At 39.3% G+C, this 14,432-nt stretch overlaps 3 protein-coding genes across 3 annotated transcripts; 2 read left to right on the top strand and 1 right to left on the bottom strand.

Moving 5' to 3' along the window:
* Positions 1-133: 133 nt before the first annotated feature.
* On the top strand, positions 134-2,102 carry tmem86b (transmembrane protein 86B). Its single transcript, XM_008416581.1, has 3 exons — positions 134-299; positions 446-689; positions 815-2,102. The coding sequence occupies exons 1-3, from the start codon at positions 249-251 to the stop codon at positions 1,273-1,275; spliced, it is 756 nt and encodes a 251-aa protein (XP_008414803.1). The 5' UTR covers positions 134-248; the 3' UTR covers positions 1,276-2,102.
* Positions 2,103-2,274: 172 nt separating this feature from the next.
* hspbp1 (HSPA (heat shock 70kDa) binding protein, cytoplasmic cochaperone 1) lies at positions 2,275-5,578 on the bottom strand. Its single transcript, XM_008416585.2, has 8 exons — positions 5,440-5,578; positions 4,963-5,093; positions 4,454-4,670; positions 4,148-4,372; positions 3,877-4,032; positions 3,206-3,302; positions 2,958-3,069; positions 2,275-2,555 (listed from the first exon to the last, which is right to left on the bottom strand). The coding sequence occupies exons 2-8, from the start codon at positions 5,080-5,082 to the stop codon at positions 2,475-2,477; spliced, it is 1,008 nt and encodes a 335-aa protein (XP_008414807.1). The 5' UTR covers positions 5,083-5,093; positions 5,440-5,578; the 3' UTR covers positions 2,275-2,474.
* Positions 5,579-6,234: 656 nt separating this feature from the next.
* tufm (Tu translation elongation factor, mitochondrial) lies at positions 6,235-10,885 on the top strand. The gene is made up of 10 exons (XM_008416586.1): positions 6,235-6,298; positions 7,537-7,583; positions 7,669-7,807; positions 7,895-8,061; positions 8,242-8,511; positions 8,634-8,766; positions 8,871-8,975; positions 9,529-9,680; positions 10,244-10,363; positions 10,464-10,885. Exons 1-10 carry the CDS (start codon positions 6,262-6,264, stop codon positions 10,632-10,634), a joined length of 1,341 nt encoding a protein of 446 aa, XP_008414808.1. The 5' UTR covers positions 6,235-6,261; the 3' UTR covers positions 10,635-10,885.
* Positions 10,886-14,432: the final 3,547 nt, after the last annotated feature.

Consider the following 14,432-nt stretch of genomic DNA (forward strand, 5'->3'; position numbering starts at 1 on the left):
AAAGGTGAAAGGTCAGCTGTTTGTCCATGAAAACTTTAAACGAGGAGAACATTGATTATCAGAGAGCAATCGGACCGGAAGGACCGGTCTAAAGTACGTGTTCGTGGAAGTCCAGCGGACTGAGAGGAACGGCGCAGATTCAAGGCGAGGGACACAGGGAACATCTGAGGACTGCATGCTGGTGTCATTTAATGCAGATTATTATTCATTAGTGAACGAAAAGAGAAAACTCAGCTAACAGGGTGAAAATGGACATTCTTGAGACTGATGCCTATGACAAGCGCCGAAGGAGAAACATGGTATTCTTTTACCCTGATATTTTTATTTTTTTTGGAATTTTAATACTTTTGTAAAAAAAAAAAAAAAAAAAAGAATTAAGCTGACTAAAGTGCAATGCGTAAGAAAAACGTGACAAATATTGCTGTTATTTGTCTGTCTTTTCCAGTCTTGTGCCCTTCTTCTCTCCCTTTTGCCCTTCTTTTTGTCCTCGGCTTTATACTTCTACCTTTGGGCTCCTGATCTGGTCCCATCAGTAGTGTCCGCAGGGGTCAAAGCGGCCCCGACTCTGCTGCTGGCCATGGTGGTCCTGAGCTGGAACGGAGGGCAGAGTGTCCTGGGTGTGGCAGGGGGGCTGATCTTCTCTGCTGTTGGGGACTGCTGCTTGGTGTGGCCTGAGCTTTTCATCCACGGTAAGGGTCTTCAAGTTAAATCCAAATTAGTAGCACAATTCCCTCAATTGTTAAAAGATACATTTTGTTTAACCATGAGCAGATTGTTTTTGTTTCTAATGTTACAAATCAACCGTCTGTCTCAGGAATGGGTGCCTTCGCTTTGGCTCATCTGCTCTATTCCGTCACCTTCCTGTCCAGTCGTTATGCAACATATTCCTCCTCCTCCTCCTCGTCTTTGAACCGCTTTCTGCATCTGGTCGTCGTAATCGTGGGAGGAGCTTTCTACATCTACCTTTTTCCGTTCCTGCAGAAGGCACCAAACTCTGACCTACTGACTCCTGGCGTAGGGATCTACTTCGTCCTAATCACCGTGATGGCTGCATTAGCCATCCGGACGGGCCACGTAGCTACGTTATTGGGGAGTTTGATCTTCATGGTGTCTGATGCTTCCCTGGCTCTGCAGGTCTTCAAAGTTTTCCCACCAATAGAGCATGGTCATATTGTTGTCATGGTGACTTATTATTTGGCGCAGCTGCTGATAGCTGTGGGTGATGTAAAAGCAGCGGAGAACAAGGATGACTTTTCAAAGTGGAAGCGGTCCTAAACCGGATCTCTGAGGTGCTCCTAACATTAGAAGAGCATCTTCCATGCAAAGATGGTGTAGTTTGTTAATTAAGTCAACTTAGTGCAAAATAAGCTTGGGACAAGACAGGGGCACTAGGTTTTTAGATTTCAGTGCTGATATTCACATTTATGTTTAAAGCGACTGAGGATAGAAGAGTGGAGCATTTCTGGTGGTTTACTAAAATATTCACACTCCTTGAATTTCTTTGTATTCCGTTAAATGAAAATCACAAACTTCAATGTATTTTGTTTGGATTCAGTGGAAATGTTTGCCCATTCTTCATTGCAAAATAATTCAAATCTTAACTGGATTTACTTTTGCAACTTTGACTAGGCCATTCTAATACATGGACATGCTTTCTGAAGTTCACTGAAGTTCTAGCTGTTGTGTTATTCTTTAATTTACCCCGACATAATATCCAGTTTCTCCACAGTATGATGCTTTCGGTGTGAGAGTATAGTGTTAGTTTCACAACGCTCACTGCATTTTAGATCTAAGGCAAACAGTCATTTTTGGTTCCTATTTTTATTTGTGTAAAAAAAAAAAATACTGTATATTTTTTCTTCTCTTTCGTACGTTAAGGTGAAAAACATTGAGGTTTCTGGTTGACAAATGTGGAACAGTTCAAGAGGGTTGAATACTTTTGTAAGCCACTGTGCATTCTGGGATTTAGTGGAATATATTTTTTTTACATGAAATTCATGTTAATGTATAGATTGTACATGTGATGCCATAATACAAACTGCCCATTGAATGTGTATGAACAGCAGTATTTTATTTACAATAAATCTTTCCAATGTCCACAACTGTGAGAATTTTTTATAAAAAGTTTGATTAAAAATAATTCTTAACTCCTAACTTTATATTAATAAAATGTTTGTGCAGAAAAATCACATTTGTACATACACCAAAAATATAAAAATACTTATTATGGGCAACTTGTGTTGCATAAAAGAACAAACATAGAGAGGTGAAAGCGAAGAGTTGAAGAGAAGCTTTATACAGAACAACTATTTACACGGTAAAAATCCAACATGTACATGCAAAACATCAACATCAGCTGTCGTAACAGACAAAAAATGTTGCTCCACATCCACGATTCGGCCCATGAATGTTCCGTTATATTTTTCTTTTCATACAGAAGCAAAAACAGGCAAGGTTTAAAAATATAAATTGCCTCAGCGATCCATCCCAATGTCTTCTGTCTGCTGCCCGTTGAAGCACAAAACTCTCAAACGCTCACAGAAGTCAAGTTCCTCCTGTTGGTGCAAGATACAGGAAGACTTTAAATGACGAAGTTTTAAAAGTAATCTGTGACTTTGAAATGTTGAAGTTTTTTTTTATTCTATAATGTCTGACTTTGATTTTAGTTTCATCAAACCAAAGAAACATCTTGTATACATTTGCTCTATTTCCCTACATGATTTGTGGCAACTTCTTAGAGCTTTCTTCTTCTTAAGACTATATTTGTAGTATGCATAACTAATAGTCACCCAGACAACAGAGTCTGGATTTAAATGCAAAATCTGAAAACTATTTTCCTTCAACTGTACAATTATGCATTCATCACATAAATCACAATAAAATATACTGAAGTTTCCGGTATGTGACAAAATGGGAAAAGTAGGATACTTTTCCCCATGATAGAAGTTTTTATTTACCTGACTTTCTTCTTTTCCTTGGAGCTCTTTGGTTCGCTGCTTGAGGAATTCCTCCAAACCCAAAGCCGGGTTCCTGCAGTCTTCCAGGCCTTGTTGAAAGCCCTCAACCAAACTAGACAAGCAGCAATCAAGGTCGGACATCAGTATCTACTATTCACTTTAACGTTATTCATTTACATACTCCTGCTGGGGAGCAAACTGCTTCCGTCTACTGCTGACAATGAGCATTAAGTCAAAGTGTTTCTTACCAGCAGAGAGCACCAAGCACGTGCTCGTGGAAAGGCGAATGCGGTGAGCGGAGAACAGAAACCAGCTGCTGCACCATCCCCATCGACACAACCGTTTCTGTTGGAGGCCAAGTTAAAGAGCATTAACACACTTGATGAATCAGTGTTAAACTTGAAAATAAAGTGAATAATCCCACAAGTATAGAAGTAAAATATGTGGAATATTTGGTTCTATTAACTATGAAATGGAAAAAGACAGAGAAAAACTTATTTAAAAAATAACTACTTAGTGTTTTGCCTAACATTTGCTATTTTATGAAGATTTCAATCTATCAGAAAAATGTTGCTGTATTATTTTAGGGTCCATTTAAAGAACCATAAATGGCAGTTTAAATGATTTCATAATGTATCATAGCCCAGGAAATGTTAAATAATTCAATCAATACAGTAGACAATGCATATTTTAAAATATAATCACTTTGGATTTAAGTTACATTTAAATAATTTTTTTCTGTATTTCTTAAATTACTGATACATTTGTAGAAATATTGATAGATTTTTTTAAATTAGTGTGCTTATTATATATATTTAAATATTTATCAGAGAAATTACAACAAATTAATTCCTAAAACTGTAACAGAAACGATTAAAAGACAACATCAGCATTAGTGTGGCGCGTCTCTCCTTCACACCTTTGTGTTCCGGGTTAGAGGTCAGCAGGTTGAGCAGAAGGAAAGCAGACTTGGTCCGGACTTTCTCGTTTTCAGACTGCATACCCCTCATCAGCACCGAGAAACCATCGTGAGAGACGAACGCCTGCAGTCCGGCTTCCTGCTCTCGGACCAAACCTACAGAGGAGACGGAAAAGAGATCAGTAAACAGAGCTCTGCATCTCCCGGGTACCATTACCTCCAGAGATGGCTCATAAATGTGGCATCAGGGTGTAAAGCCTCAGGGACTCACATGAAACGGCGTACAGGGCTTTCACCCTGACGGTGGGATTGGGGTCTGAATCCGTCAGCTGCAGCAGCTTTGGCAGCACGTCAGCTTTAAGCAGGTATTCCTGGACCTGGGGCATATTCTGAGCACAGGAGGCGAGGAGCTGGGCGGCCCGCCACCTCAGCCCGCTCTGGACGTGACAAAGATACCTGGAGACACACAGCTCCAGGCCACCAAGTGTCATCAGATCTGGAAAGAGCATGAAAACGGTGAAATAAGTATATTTAACTGGCTTCCATGTGATAGCAAACTATTCCAGCTTTCACAAACCTCTGGCATTGTCCAGATTCTCACACAACTCAGACAGCATCTCAAAGGCCATTTCTCGCTCATCTTCCTCATCCTCTTCCCTCTCTTCTTCACCATTTTGCTCCTTTTCGTTTGGCTCTTCTCTCTGCAGGACAGCCAGGCTCTGCTTCATCTGCTCCACTTCATCCATCTGACCTTTGCAGATATCTGACAGAGCCTCTCTCAGCCAGGTCTTCCTCTGAAGGGAGGGACGTTCAGTCAACATGGATTTTTAAAAATCAGAACTATTAACTATAGTCTGTTTCACTGGTACTCTGCACTTTTCATTGATGTTTGTTTATTCTCAAGTTCATACTCAACATGGCATGTGTTACAAAAGTTAAGCTACATAATGACTCATTTAGGAGTCATGGCTACGACCCTAACTCATAATTTTGGTTTTACCTTACTGATGATACCTTCCCTATTGCTTCAAGTCAAAAATATACAACTGTATTCTTCATCAAGGTATTAAAAGCTGTAGTGCCTACCTCCTCTGACATTGGCTCTGAAGGGACTGGACCCTCAGCAGCTGACCCTGCCTCCACTGCCAGCTGCAGGACCCCTTGAAGGTTCTGGGGGTACCTCCTGTCTTGTCTGTTGTCTGACATGACTTACACACCTGCACAAAGAAACAAAACATGTCAAAAAGACACATTTGACACAGGACAATTACTCTCTCTCTCTCTCTCTCTATATATATATATATATGTGTGTGTGTGTGTGTGTGTGTGTGTGTGTGTGTGTGTGTGTGTGTGTGTGTAAGAAGAAAACCAGGACAGTTTTAAACTGAGAGATGTTATTTACAAGGAGTAAAGGAGTAATTCTGACAAGGAAAATACCTAACAAGGTAAATTTGTATGATAGGTTATGATATGATCATAAAGATCCTATCAACAAATTAGGAACAAAGTTGGATTCTCATTTCGCTATTTTAAAATGGGTAGAAATACGCATCATGAACTTACCTTTGTGGAGTTCTGATGTACCGCGACAAACTGTGCTTCTCTAAATAGCAGGAGATGAGCGTGTCTCCTGCTATAAACACAGACATGTGAAAGAGCTAGAACATTCTAGCTAGTTGAGCTCACGAGTGGGCCGCCATGCTTTACCGTAAAACAAAACACAATGGGTAAGCAAGATTTGCGAGTTGTGCTCTTCGGTCATTTTCGGTCATAAGACTGAGCCCACTTCAAAACAGGTTATGTATCTGCTTGTTTTATTCATTTTAGATTGTTTATTTATTCATAATTATAAGATACAACCCAATATTTAAAAGCTGCAAAAATGAGGTTAGCCATATTAGCGTACTTAAGGTAAGTGAGTCAGCGGAACTTCCAAAGAGTAACGTTGAAGCTTAAAGTAAATTCTCCTCCTTTAACCATGGCTGGAATATTATATTATATTATATTATATTATATTATATTATATTATATTATATTATATTATATTATATTATATTATATTATATTATATGTGTAATTATTTATTACATTTTAAGTATGCTAAATCATTACTAAAAAAACAAAAAATGCGTAATGTGTGAACCTTACGAATATGTTTGATTTCAATAAAGTTCGGAATGCAGTGACATCTGAATTTAAAATCATTCGACGATTTACTACTACATAAATACACAGTCAAGTAAATTATTACGATTAAATAAATAAAGCATAGTAAAATCAGGAAAATTAAGATACTGGTAACGTATACTCGCCACGACAACTTTGCGTGGGGTCAGTGTATCCTCTTGATATTGCCATAATCTTTGGTTTGTCTAACTGTCCAAGATGGCGGCGCTTGTGGGGCTGCGTGCCTGTTTCTCTGGTAAAAATATTAGTTTCTTAGTGTGTTTTGTGATTTCTTTTGATTGCATTAAAGCTATTTAAGCCACAGAACCACTATTTACTGAGGATAAATGTAAGCAATTAAATGTAGGAGGTGATGCTGTCTCTTCCGATAGCACAGCAAGGTCACGTTACCACGGTGAGGGTTAGCTTAGCTAACGATATGATATAATGCGGATAAAGTCTGAGACAAAGAAGTGCCTTTAAAAAGTCCTAAAAATAGACATCTTGGTACAAAAACATGCACTTTATCTGAAGAATAACGTCGTGTAGTGATCATAGTTGGTTCAGGTGGCTTGTTCGTTTGTTAGGTGCTGCAGGGCTTCCTGAAGCTTGATGAAAAGCTAAACTCTAATCCTGCGAAGTTGATCACCTAACATTTAGATTGTTGGTGTAGTTCAGTCAAAAGTTACGACGATACAGTCATTTTGCTTAATGCTTAGAAATTCTGAGGTGCAACAGCATTGAATACGCAACAACAAAACAGGCAACTATTACACAAGTGGCGAAAATGAGCACACTGGTTTATTTGCGTGGAAATTAGTCTGGTGTCGTGTTCGAGACTTAAAGTGGACACATCAGATTAATAACAATGTTTTAAAGCATAAATGTAATCTCTTGTAGATTTGAATGATCCACAGCCTTTATTACTGTGGCCTATTAAGATCAGAGGTGTGCTAAACAAGATTATGCATAATTTCTTTGAAAAATAATAATAAAATAGCTTCCAAATTAAAGTAAATGTTATTTTTCCACATATCACACAAAATTTTCATCTTTTTTTCACCTGAACATTAGGCATGTAGTTTGGGCTTCATTACATTCATACATTCATACAAAAACCTGATACAGAAATATACACCATGATCTAATAAATGTTTAAACAAAAATACATCGGTTATTTATACCACATATTATTAAATTGGTACACAGAGGCAACAAAAAGCTCAAATTAACTTTTTATTAAAATTAAAGTCCTTCTTGCTCAGATTATCGTTGATCAACAGATACCCCAAAGAAATTGCCTGGAGAAAATTGTGAAAATAAAATTATGTATTTTAATATTTTTCTCATAACATAAATAAATAACGAAATGGTGAAAACAGAAAACAAAAAGCCATGTTTTCAGCTGGGAAAAAAAACCCTAGCTTTACAAACTACAGCAATAATCTAAAACAAATGTAACATTTTAACACATTTGTTATCTTCCGCCCTCAGCCCTACAGCTTTCTTTGCCGAGCCTTCTGCACAGCTCCTTCAAACTCGTAAGAAACCAGACGGATTGTCACTTTGGGGCCCGGTCAGTTCAGATTTTAGCGTCTGAGTCCTGGTTTGTCTTTTTCCCTGCAGTGCGCTGTGCCTCTGAGTCGGCGGACCTTCGCTGTCGAGGCCAAGAAGACGTACACCAGAGAGAAGCCTCACGTGAACATAGGTACCATCGGCCACGTCGATCACGGCAAAACCACCCTCACCGCAGCCATCACAAAAGGTAGAATCCCTTCGGATTAAAACCCGTGACATCCAGTAAGTCTTCCCTTATTATTTATTTCCGTATCATCACCTCCTTTTTTGTCAGTGCTCGCTGATGCTGGTGGTACAAATTACAAAAAATACGAGGACATTGACAATGCTCCAGAGGAAAAGGCCAGAGGAATTACCATCAACGCCTCTCATGTGGAGTACACGACAGCCAACAGACATTACGCCCACACAGACTGCCCCGGCCACGCCGATTACGTCAAGGTAATCTGCTTTGCTTCTCCCCGACACGCGGCCTGACCTTTACATTTAACGTTGCTCTGACGGAAGAGTCTCTTCATCCATCTTTCCATCCCTTAATTCCGCCGTAACGAGGCAAAAGTGGCCCGAGACCAAAAAAAAAAAAAAAGTTCTGGATCCCCCTCCCCGCTCTCCGTCTTTCAGAACATGATCACGGGCGCAGCCCAGATGGACGGCTGCATCCTGGTGGTGGCGGCCACCGACGGCCAGATGCCTCAGACGCGGGAGCACCTCCTGCTGGCCAGGCAGATCGGCGTTGAGCACGTGGTGGTTTTCATCAACAAGGCCGACGCCGTGGAGGACAAGGAGATGCTGGAGCTGGTGGAGATCGAGATGCGCGAGTTGCTCACGGAGTTCGGCTACGACGGCGAGAACACTCCCATTGTGATCGGCTCTGCTCTCTGCGCCCTGGAGGTAGGCGCCGAGTTGTCTGTGGACGCACCTTGTGTTTTATCGGTTTGTTCAGTTTTGACTAAAATCATCAGCCTGACGTGACCCAGTTGTTTCGTGTTGCTGATGCTGTTGCCCCGTGTTAGAACAAGCAGCCTGAACTGGGAGAAAACGCGGTGATGAAACTGCTGGAGGTTGTGGATTCCTATGTTCCTCTGCCCAAAAGAGAGCTGGAAAAGCCTTTCCTCCTGCCCATCGAAGGGGTTTTTTCTATCCCAGGTAAGCTCCTCTCATACACTCGGGGTATGTCTTTACACATAAAGTGCAAACGTATCTGTAGTATTTAGCACACTGGATGTAATTAACACAAATCCAAACTTTAGGCAGAGGGACCGTCGTGACCGGGACGTTGGAGAGAGGCCTGATTAAGAAAGGAGACGACTGTGAGTTTATGGGTCACAACCGTTCTTTCAAGACTGTGGTTACAGGTGAGCGACTCCATCTTGTGACGCCAAATAAAATGTGTATGATGTATCGGCAGATCCAAGGGAGCTAATATGGTGGCCTTGCAACAGCATTTGCTCTTTTTTTTTTTTTTTTCTCATTTTGTCATGTAGCAACCACAAACCTCGATTGTATTTTATAGTTAAAATCTGAAAGGTGTGGCATGCATTTCTAATCAGGACTATTCACTCAGATGAATGGAGTCTGGCACATACTACTCAGGAGGAAGCTGATGATAAACGCATGTCATTTTCATTTGTATAAAATTAAAAAAAAATGTTGAGAATCATGCAAACATTTTCCATCCACTCAATAGATTATGCAGTACTTTATGTTGACCTTTCATAAAATCCCAATAAAAGAAAGAAAGAAATAAATGACGTTTGTGCTTTGTAATGGGACAAAATGTGAGAACAGTTCGAGGGGCGCATGCTTGTTTTACGATGTCGAAGCACCCGGCCTGCTGCAACATGTGGGCTTTTACACAAAAACTTCTTCAACATGATGAGTGAAGCTGTCTGCTGGTCTTGGGTTCAGGTATCGAGATGTTCCACAAGTCTCTGGACCGGGCTGAGGCCGGCGATAACCTGGGCGCTCTGGTTCGAGGCCTAAAGAGGGAAGACGTGAGGAGAGGGATGGTGATGTGTAAGCCAGGGTCCATCATGCCTCACCAGAAGGTCAAAGCACAGGTGTGTCTCTTTAAATAATCACTTACTAATGATGTATAATTCTGATTTTTTTTTAAGTCCTTTCTAATTCATTCCTGGTGCACACACTCACCCTGGAGAGGTTAAAAGGTCAAGACCGCAAAGTTGGCAAAGTTGTTTTATGATGAAATCAAAGCGCCACAGTTTGACCTAAAATCTCCCCTCAGATCATTCCTTTAATTATACTTGCACTCAACGTCATATTCTAACGCATACATGCGTTAACTTTTTCCTGCAACACTTCACTTTACTTATTAATTTAATATAATTTAAAGTTTTTTTAAGATGTTTTCTGAGCTAAATTTGCTTGTTCTGCTGTTTTTGTCCCCCCTCTGATTACTCAAAAACCACATCTGTATTGTAAAGCCTTTGTAGGTTTCAGCAGAAGTCAAACTTTTGGATTCAATTAACGCCAAGCAGCGTATGCGACTGAAGATCTTCCTTCTCCAAAATATTTCATTAACGAATCTTTATTTTTAGTTTGCGTCAGTTTGAAACGAGGGTTATTAGCTAACACGATTCACAGCGTGTCTAATGTTTTCCAGGTTTATATTCTGAGTAAGGAGGAGGGAGGCCGACACAAGCCGATCGTCACCAACTTCATGCCCATCATGTTTTCCCTCACCTGGGACATGGCCTGTAGGATCGTTCTACCTGCAGACAAGGTGAGCATCTTCCAGGGTTGTTGTCTCAATTCGACCAGGTCGAGAGTCTAAGTTGCAAGTCGGGTTGTTGCCGGACGATGACTGTGTCGCTCTGTTTAAGGAAATGGTGATGCCAGGAGAGGACATGTTGTTGAATCTGACGCTTCGCCAGCCCATGGTGCTGGAGAAAGGCCAGAGGTTCACTCTGAGAGACGGAAACAAAACCATCGGTACCGGCCTGGTCACAGAAATCCTGACCATGACAGACGAAGATCAGTTCAACTGGGGTTGAAGGGGAAAATCCGCAGAGATGGCTGGGCGGGGGCACRGAGGGATCTGTTCGTGGGACGGCTGGGAGTTTGTCGAGTCAGATAAATTTATTCAACAGACACACAGAAAACTGAAATAAAAGCTGAGATAACACAGAAAAAAACGCAAGCATGTGTTAAGCAGTTCCTCTCAACCAAAATACCTATAATGTGCAACTTAGACTGTATTGGTCAAAATGGTCATTTGTGTAATAAAATGTATTTAATAATAAAACTGCCTTGTTTGTTTTGTGGTGCTTGGTATCRCCAGCTGAATGTGTTCCTGTAAAGTTTAATGTCTCAAACCTGGAATGAAATTATTATTAATTTGTGCTAAATCCTGAAAAATATTGCATATCTAACAAGTCTTGCGGCGAAATTGAGATTGTGTAGCGTACAGCTGTGCATGCTGTTTTATTATTGTACCACAAGAGGGCAGCAGATGTGCCTGAAACAGTTTCTATCCTAGTTTTTAGAATAGAAATATCCTTTATTGTTCTGTCGGAGAATTTMATGTGTACTAGCAGCATAGTGAGAAGCAAATCGAAGAATGTAGGTGATCACGAAGCTAAAAATATAAAAAGATCTAAAAAATATTGAAAGAAGAGACTGCAATGCAGGGGCAAATTTACAGCGGAAGAAAATACTGTTCAGTTATAAATAGCTCCGATTAAAATAAAAGTAAAAGAAAAAGACACGTTTAAGGAAAAGAAAAAGCAAAATAGAGATTTTTGCTTTTAATTTTTATTTTCTATGTCAGTTTTGGATCTTCATAGTTGAGAGCATAGGAAAGTTATTTTTACACGTTTTAATTTACTTTTTTAGATTTGCCTAAAATTTCAGAATATTCCTAATCTTGTTTCACTTCTGAAATATTGAAAACACAAACACAATCTGAAATATAAATGTGCAGGTTTTATACTTTTTTCTTTTTTTTCAAAAGATGCCACTCACCAACACCTCAAAGCTTCAATAAATTAACTGTAAAGTCAAATTAAAATTATTTTAAAAACAAAAACGTGAGAAGCAGAAACACCTTTGAATGCAACAAAAAAATGCAAATTTGCATAAATTTGAAAATTATTAGTCGTTAATGTTATATTAGTGAAAATATTTATAGTTTTAATACATTTATTCATTCTTATAGCATTCAGCAGGCCCAGAAGTGAAAGCAGTAAAATACTAATTCGATAATATTAAAACATTTAGTACATGAATTAGAGCATATATTAAGCATACACTTCAGTAAATCCACATATTTGTGTTGAAAACTATCCTTTTTTTATTGGTCTCATGTAATATTTTAATCTTAAATGTCATGTTCTCATAAACTGTTAGTGGAAAGTCATCGCAGCAGAAGTACAGGCTTGACTCTGTGAAATTAATTACTGAAATCAATAAACTTCTCAAAAATATTCAAGTTTATTGAATGTGACTACATCATATAATATTTCCTTTCAGACTAAAGCTGCCAAGAGACCTAAACATGCAGGATTTTATAACATATAATTCATGACTGTAATAATACATTTTGACAATTAGGATGACCCGGATCGGAACAAAACTTATTCATAACCTTTTGAGGCTCTCCACATTTTCCACACATTACACCACGTGTTTAATTAAAGAGAACATCATGTGCATGTTTAGTGTTGTTTTCCAGTATAAAATACATGTCGTCTGTATTTAGCTCCATCTGATTTTCCAGCCTGGTCTGACTTGTCTCTGAAGAAAAGCATCCTCACAGCATGACGCTGCCACCACCTTGTTTGCACGTAGGTCCAAAAAAAAATTCAAACACCCACCACACTTTCCAGTTTTTTCTCTCTTTTTTTTTTTCAAAATAAAAAAAACACATGTTCTTTTCCTTGTGCCTCAAAATTTTAACACACTCTGTGAAATATACAGGTTGCATCCTGATCGTGTCCAGAGGTCAGAGCAGCGGTCGGTGTTCCCGCTGCTCGTCAGACGGTCTTCAGTTGCCGTGTTTGCTGTCGGTATTCGAGTCAGAGTCTCCTGTAATCCAATCAGCCTCCCGCTGTAATCAAATCCCGAACGTCTGCAGCAGTCAAGGGCCAGGAGCAAAGAGCACCGCTGAGTGATGTGCTCAGCTGGAGGACCCATGTTTCCAGGAGCTAAATAACTCAGGGCATCAGACAGTGAGATCTCTCTATGTTTCACCAACAGTTTGCAGTAGCAAATCCGATTCAAGCAACGAGTTTTTCCACTTGTTAGTTTTAACAGCTGCTCATGCTGCAGATGTTAACGGGGTTTTATTTTGGCAGTGAAGTTTGTCAAGATTTGTTTCTTCGCTCTTTGAGTTTGTGTTGTTTGGTCGGGGAAGTTGTTTCTCCAGAAATTTATTGGCGTTTTAAGTTCCGCTATGCTGAACTTGGCAGTTGGTTTGTTACCATGGTAACCGGTAACTGACAGCTCGGGCCCCCTTTTCTGACCTCTGATGGCTTTTTATACTGTAGACTAAAAATGAACTGCTATTGAGTTGGGAATGATTCAAGTTTAATTTGGTACATTCGCAGCTGTGTGTTTAACAAGCATAAGGAAATGTACTTTCTTTTTTTATATTCTTCAACGATTAAAACTGTTGAAACGATTTCCAGATGCAACTTAAACTTTTCTCTATGTCCTAGAGATGCTTGGAAACAGGACCAAAAAGTAACACGAGTTCATGTGAAGTCATTTCGAAGCAGTTAGATAACACTTTATCCCGTTCTGATCAGCCCTATTGCCAGTTTCCTTTGTCAGCTTTTCCCCACCCAGGGTGGATTTTTCTTCCATTAAAGTTCATCGTCTTTAACCTTCAAGCTGCTCACGCCCACAAGAAGAATAACACAATGCCACCCAAACCTTTTGATGCCAGTGGTTGTTGGAAAAAGGACCTGCAATGAAATATCAAGAAAATGCTAAGAGTGGGTTTCCTTGGCGTGACATGTCTTGATTATATCTCGACTCCTTGAGCCAAGAACAGCTTCAATATCTTGTTGCAGTCGGTAGAAAAAATATTTCCAAGCGTAAAGTGGATAAGTTATGTTACATGAGTGTCAATGAGTTGCTTTATTTATGAAACCAGTTTAAAAAAATAGCACCAAAACATGTTTTGTACTAAATACTTGCAGATGTTTATTAGAGTTAAAATTAGTGCTTTTAATAAATTAATTGAACCATTCTTATTCAAAGGTTGTTTTTTTTTAAAACTAGAATTGGGTGTGCAACTTAAATTGTTTCGTGGATTAGCAGGAAGATTGTCAAAAGTATGCATGAAGGCTCTATTATCTACAACCATCAAAAAGCTCCTAGCATAATTCTGGTTGGACGTGTGGATCTATTTCTTAGTAGAACAAGCAGAGCTCAGTTCAATCGATTGATTTCCTGTCACAGATACAGATTAATAAAATAAAAGTTATAGGTCCAAGTTAGTTCCCATGTCTTTTTGTGACCATTGTTCTGATAGATCATCCAAATTGATTTTTATTAAAGTTTCATCTGTTTGACACAAACTGATGCCATCACATGAAAAGAAAAGGTCAGGATGTTAAAAAAAACAAACATCCAGGCTTGAAGCTTAAAGTAGAAGATGCTGGAGCAGCAGTGAAAGGAGTTTAAAGAAAGGAGCAATTCTTTCAACAGATTAAGAAACTTTTTTTTTGCCAAGAACGCATATAGAAAAGATGAAATTGCCTCCACCTTAAAAACGTTGAAATGTGGCTGAGAAAAAGGTGAACACACATCCACATGAAGAGAAAAAGGTGAACACACATCCACAT

Source organism: Poecilia reticulata, linkage group LG8 (genome assembly GCF_000633615.1).
Source record: "Poecilia reticulata strain Guanapo linkage group LG8, Guppy_female_1.0+MT, whole genome shotgun sequence".
In the NCBI taxonomy this organism is placed as follows: Eukaryota; Metazoa; Chordata; class Actinopteri; order Cyprinodontiformes; family Poeciliidae; genus Poecilia; species Poecilia reticulata.